Source organism: Arachis ipaensis, chromosome B02 (genome assembly GCF_000816755.2).
Source record: "Arachis ipaensis cultivar K30076 chromosome B02, Araip1.1, whole genome shotgun sequence".
In the NCBI taxonomy this organism is placed as follows: Eukaryota; Viridiplantae; Streptophyta; class Magnoliopsida; order Fabales; family Fabaceae; genus Arachis; species Arachis ipaensis.
Window position 1 is genome coordinate 1,322,931 of NC_029786.2, and position 6,937 is coordinate 1,329,867.

Genomic DNA, 6,937 nt, shown 5'->3' on the forward strand with positions numbered 1-6,937 from the left:
GTAAAAAAAAATTAAATGAAAAAATATGACAATAACATCCTAAAAGAAGGTAAAAACTCAGGTGAAGTCGACTTCACGTAAAGTTGATACCTGAGAGCTGTTAGATGAAAATTTAGTCAAATCATTTAACAGCTCTTAAATATCAATTTCATGTGAAGTCAACTGCACCTGAGTTTCCACCCTAAAAGAAACTATAAGAATTCAACCAAGACCAAATCTAAAAAAAATTCCATAAGGCTTAATATACAGAGAGAGAATATATAGTACATAGACTTTTATAATTACTTAAGAAAGCAATATATTGCTATTTAATTTGTAGAGAAATATCAGGTGAATTATGGTGTTTTTATAATTAAGTTTAAGTGTTTAATTAAGTTTTTTTTTTGTGTCTCCTCTTTATTCTTTAATTGATTTTTATTATGCCAATAAAATTAATTTTAATTATCAAAATAACATAATCATACAGTACCTTTCCTAATTTGTCAACATAACTAAAAGTGAAACTAACAAACAGATTTATTGTTCACATAGTACTATGATTACATGTTATATCCTATGTGTAGAAGTAGTTTTCACTTTGACAAAACTAATATATTCATAAATTAATTTTGGATACAAAATTTGAAAAAATTATTAGATGTTCTCAGTACAAATTATAACTCTTAGACATACTGATATATTAATTGAATGATAAGTTATTATTGAATATGTTAGAGAATCATTAGAATCATTTTAGATCAGTTAGTATCGTTTATATTTATATAGTATATCTGTATATTAATCGTAGGATTCTATACTTTTATTACTTTGATTCTTCTGGCATCTATATATATTCCTTGTACATTGTATTTTTTGATCAGACTGGATAATACACAATATACAATATGGGTATACAAGATCAAGACTGAAAAAGCACACACTTGGGACTTGGTTGATTCTCCTTCTAATCAAGAAGTTGTGGGAAGCAGATGAGTATACAAGATCAAGACTCGCTCTGATGGTTCTATTGACCGTTATAAGGCACGACTAGTTGCTCAGGGTTGTACGCAAGAGTATGGTATTGACTATGAAGAGACTTTTGCTCCTATTTCTCGTCTCATATCTGTTCGAGCTCTTCTTGCCATTGCTGCAATAAAAAAATAGTCTCTCAGTCAGATGGATGTGAAAAATGCTTTTCTTAATGGAGATTTGAAACAACAGGTCTATATGAAACCCCCTCCGGGTTATCCGTGTCCTTTTGGAAAAGTTTGTCTACTTCGCAAGGCACTCTATGGGTTTAAGCAAGCTCCTCGTGAATGGTTTGACAAGTTCAGCACTACCATATGTAGTCTTGGTTTCACTTGCAGTCCTCATGAGAATGCTTTCTTTATTCGTAAAAGTGACCGTGGAGTTGTTCTTCTACTTCTGTATGTTGATGACATGATCATTACTGGAGATGATACTGATGGTATCTCTGATCTTAAGGCGTCCCTTCAACGTACTTTTGAGATGAAAGATCTTGGTTCTCTCAGCTATTTCCTTGGTCTAGAAGTCATATCCACCGATGATGGCATCTATCTCTCTCAAGCTAAATATGCTTCAGATCTTCTTGCTCGAGCCGGGATTACAGATAGTCGGACTGAGTCTACTCCTCTTGAGCCTAATATTCGATTTACTCCTATAGATGGCACTGTTTTGGATAATCCTACTCTCTATCGATAGCTAGTTGGAGGACTCGTCTACTTAACTGTCACCCGACCAAACATCGCCTATCCAGTTCATGTACTTAGCCAGTTTTTGTTAGCTCCTCGTACTACTCACTATGCAGCAGTTCTTCGCATTCTTCGCTACATTAAAGGCACTCTATTTCATGGCCCTTATTTTTCTGCCCATTCCTCTTTGTCCCTTCAGGCATACTCCGATGCTAATTGGGCTGGTGATCCCACTAATCGTCGTTCTACTACTGGTTACTGTTTGTTTCTTGGCGATGCTCTCATTTCTTGGCGTACTAAGAAGCAAACGTTCACTGCTAGATCAAGCATAGAAGCTGAGTACCGTGCCCTTGCTGGCACTACTGCTGAGGTTATCTCGATTCGTTGGCTTCTCGAAGATTTGGGTGCTCCTCAGTCGTCCCCTACTGATATTTTTTGTGACAACCGCAGTGCTATTCAGATTGCTCATAATGATGTCTTTCATGAACGCACCAAACACATTGAGATTGGTTGTCACTTTGTTCGGCAATGTATCTTTATTGATGCTGTTCGACTCATTGCTGTTGGAACACCGGATCAGACTGCTGATATTTTCACGAAAGCTCATCACCCGACTCATTTCCGGACTTTGTTATCCAAACACAAGATGGTATTCTTAGCTCCCATTTGAGTTTGAGGGGGGATGTTAGAGAATCATTAGAATCATTTTAGATCAGTTAGTATCGTTTATATTTATATAGCATATCTGTATATTAATTGTAGGATTCTATATTTTTATTACTTTGATTCTTCTAACACTTATATATACCCCTTGTACATTGTATTTTTTGATCAGACTGAATAATACATAATATACTTTCTTTAGATTGCTCTCTTGTTTGTAACAGAATATTTATAACAAAGTCATTTGAGCTTATGTGATCTAAACTAATTAGAAAGAGTAAATCGTTTTATCTTACTCTTAAAACACTGAATAATTATTCTTTATGAATGTATAGCAATCTTGTTTCATAGTCAAATAAATATCAATCGATCTCCTATAAACTACTACTCAACCAAATCCAGTGATAGATATGTTATAGAGTCATCATTATTGATCGTAAAGATATCAATAAGATTAAAATTATAAATATGTATAGGAAGACTTACCATTTAGGATAACGGTAAATCCAAACCTGCATTTCACTATATACCCATACTAAGTTCCTTTTGATCATTTCTTTCGAAGAACCAGCTGCATCAACGTGGATCCCAAGTGTGTTACAGTGATCAATTATAGAGCTCTATGAAACAAATAATAGAGCCAAATGAGATAACAATAATATTGTATGTTATGGATATGGAAAAATATAGGTAGACAATAAAAATACTAAACAATGTGAACAATGAATATATCAAATGTTCAATTTAATAAGTATGCAGATAATTATGTTCATTATGCTAGGTAGACAAAAAAAAAACATTTTTTTTGGGTTAGATTAAAAAAGAGTAGCATATTTATAGAATAGGCTATGTTTTTCTATTTTTTTTTTGTTACTTGTTTATAGTAAAATAGATAATACAATTATGATATCACTTAAAAAATATCTCTTTAAATAATAAAAAGATCATTTATAAAACGTAGTCTTATCTTAATATCAATGGATACACTTTTTTCACAAAAAACAACACCTTTTAAGAATAATCTAATATTTTATATTTTAGGTGCGCTTCACAAACTCTTCTAATATCAAACGCGCGCATACTTTGTGATTTTTTTTTTGTTTTCACACTAATACACAAACCCACGCGCCTTTTCTTTTGTTATCACGTGTGTGAATTTGTATTTTATGTCAACCGTCACTATTAGAAACTAATCGTCACTATTAGTAATTAATTGGTCAAACTAAAAGATGACTGTATTATCTAACGGTGATAAAATTGAAAATTATTTTGTGTATTTTAAAATCTAAAAAATTAAAATGTCTAATTTTAAAAATTTCAAAGACTAATTAAAAAAATTACTAGTGACATCATTTTAATGGACATCATCATATTTCTCAGTCATACTTTGTGTATTTTCATGTTGTACCTTAAATTCTTGATACATGATTAATTCATATTTTATTTTGGTAAAATTTCAAGTTAACTAACATACACTTTTGCCAATCTAAAAATTGTTATTATATTATTTTACAAAAAGAGCGCGCGCGCACACACATAACTTAACTAAGTAACTAACCTTTATCATTCACATGTATATCCGTAACAACATACAATAATATTTTTAGGTGTTCTAAGAATAAATAAAAAGATTTACTCTCCCTAATTAATTTATATCACATAAGCTCAAATTACTTTGTTATAAATATTCATTAATAACTTACCATAGCATTTACATAATATCTGTTAACTTTATTAACCATGTCTTAATTTGTTTTCAGCAGCTCATTTGTATGATTAAAAATGATGATGATGTTTAACGACAAACCTGAAAATAGTTCATCAAAGTCTCAATAGATGCAATTCCATTAGCATCAACTTCATATGATCTGATGGTAAAGTTTTGACGAATAGAAGATTTGCTAACAACTTTGGAAATCTTATCATCACCATTATGATTTTGGGCATTTGCCTTCATTTGTAAGCCACCACAAGAACCACGCTTCACTCCAAGTCCTTGTTTGATGCCCTTTTTTATACCATAGTTTTGTGTTGCTAACACAACATTGTGAAATGCACACATTGAAGCAGCAGTAGTAATAGGTGCCACCATAATTGTTTCTGCAAAAGTATAATTAAGAATTCGTTAATGTAAACATGTTTCATGCATAAAAATAATTGGATGAAACGTAAACATTCAAAAAGAAGTAAACAAATTTAATTGGATGAAACTTAAAATATTTTACAAAATTAATACTTTAAAATTAAATATTTATTGTCAACAATATAAAACAAGCAAAAAACAATAGTGGGCAGGGAAACATTTTCTGTTAATTTTTCTGTTGGAATTATGAAACTAGATAAACTAAAAATCTAACTCTATACTAATTAATACATACATGTTTTGCCACTTCTAAAACTGCATAAGGAAAGGAGCAAAGTTCAAGAATATAAATGGGCTCCTTATATAGGGTTTTCTTTTCATGAGTGTGAGTGCTTTTTCATGGAAAAATAAAAGAGAAAAAATTCTAAACATCTGACAATTATTTCAAAAGACAATAAAGTCCTCAAAAAAAAAAAAAAACTTCCCTTTGTCAATATTTTTTATTGATATTAATGGAATAAGCCTACATGATATATTAAACTATTGATTTATCTATTAAAAACAAACTAAGATTAACAAATTCTTTTTTGTTGAGAGTCTCATTGTTTTTTAAGGATAATTATCAAGATTTTTAATTTTTTATTTTATTTTTTATTATCTTTTTTAAACATATTAGCTAAATAATTTACTCTGTAAAACCAAAAAATATTAGTAATTTTTAAATTATTTTTACTTATAAAAATTAAATAGAGGATATAATAGTGATTAACGTGTTATGTAAGTATGTTTTAAAGAGAGATCATTAATAGAGAGACTAACCACTCTCATATTTTTTTTGTTTGGATGAAACCTCAGTCGAAGAAATTATCAAAGATCAAAGATTGAATTGGGTATTCACTCAAAAATAAAAAAAAGTTAGAATTGATAATTTTTTTTTAAAAAAGCTATTGAGATAATAAGGGTTAAGTACGATTTTGGTCTCTAAGGTAGAGGCTGAAAATTTTTTGTTTCCAACCTTTTTTTTTTGTATTTGAATTCGTCTCTAAAGTTTAACTTAGTTTTAAAATTGTCGTTTGAACCAAAATTTCCTTCTCCTTCTTCACCAAAATCCTCATTTTCTATTCTTCTTCTCCATCATAACATCATCTCTTCTTCATCAAAGCATCATCAACAACAACAATGAAACAATGTAATAAACATAAAAAAGCAGAAACAAAAATGAAAAATAAATCTGTATAATCTCCATCACTATCTCTCTCAACTCTAAAGAACAACAACAATAAAAGAAACAGAAGCATAAGCAACCAAAAGCACCAACAATGACAATGGATAATGGAATCAGAATCAGAAGCAGAAAAACCATAGAAGTAGAATGGAATTAGAATCAACATCAATAATAGAATCAGAATAAAAAATAATGTAATTAACAAAATCCACAAATTCACAAATAAAAAAATTCAACAATATAATTAACAGAAGAAACAGAAAAATCAACAATATATTAACAAAATCAAAAAATTAGAAGCAGAATTGGAACCCTAGAGAGGATGAGCGGCGAGGACGCGAAGCATAGCGGTGGGTGACGAGGAGTAGTTGCGACTGGCGAGGAGCAGCAACGACTAACGAGCAAGAGAAGAGGAGGAGCAGAAACGGCAAGCAGTACGCGACGTCCACCCTTACAGATTTGCTGGCGTTGATGTCGAACACGGCGTCGACGTCCGTCCGTCCCTTGACCTTCCTCGTCCCCCTTCTTGGTCTTCCCCTATGCCCTTCCCCCTTCTTCTTCTTCCCCTCTCCTTTCCTCGTGTTCTTTTTTTATTTTTTATTTTATAATTTTTTATTAGAATAATTTAGTCAAAAATTTTAAGATTTAGGTCAAAAGGACGATTTTAAAATTAAGTTAAAATTTAGAGACGATTTTGTATGCAACAAAATGTTGAGAATGAAAAAATTTTTCGATCTATACTTTAGGAACCAAAATTATACTTAACCCAATTAATAACTAACATATAAAATACCAAGGGTCAGCACAAGTAACAAAGAGGACCTTGAATTGAACCATATTTTGGTCAATTTTGATAAGAGTCCTGCTAGGGAGCCAATGGACGTACAATTTACAAATAAACATCTTTCTAAAAGCTTAAATTGATTTTTGGGTTCACCAAACATCGAACTCTTGACCTTTCGGATCTAGAGTTCTAATACCATGTCATGATACCACTCATCCCAAAAGTTTTAGCTAATGAAAAAAGATAACACTAATGGTTATATCTCTAATACTCCCTAAATTTTCATTGTACAATTCCATTGGCTCCTCGTACTTTCCCTTTTGATAAATAATTGTTGCGGCCCAAAAAAGACAGAGGCAACCAAATCCCATTCAAAACAACTGGCTAATATAAACAAAATCAATTTAATTGTAAACACATCCTTGTGGAAGAGTGAAAGAAAGTTAGGATCGATAATTTGGCAAATAGTTAACTAAGCATATAACAGATGG

General features: G+C 31.1%; 1 protein-coding gene across 1 annotated transcript in view; it reads right to left on the reverse strand.

Moving 5' to 3' along the window:
* The window catches only part of LOC107626553 (palmitoyl-acyl carrier protein thioesterase, chloroplastic-like), a 6,763-nt gene extending 2,005 nt beyond the window's left edge, over nt 1-4,758 (reverse strand). Inside the window, exons 1-3 of the mRNA XM_016329456.2 lie at nt 4,733-4,758; nt 4,162-4,454; nt 2,841-2,974 (exon numbers count right to left, since the gene is read on the reverse strand). Coding sequence (XP_016184942.1) covers nt 2,841-2,974; nt 4,162-4,446 — 419 coding nt within the window. The 5' untranslated portion in view covers nt 4,447-4,454; nt 4,733-4,758. The remainder of the gene's footprint in view (nt 1-2,840; nt 2,975-4,161; nt 4,455-4,732) is intronic.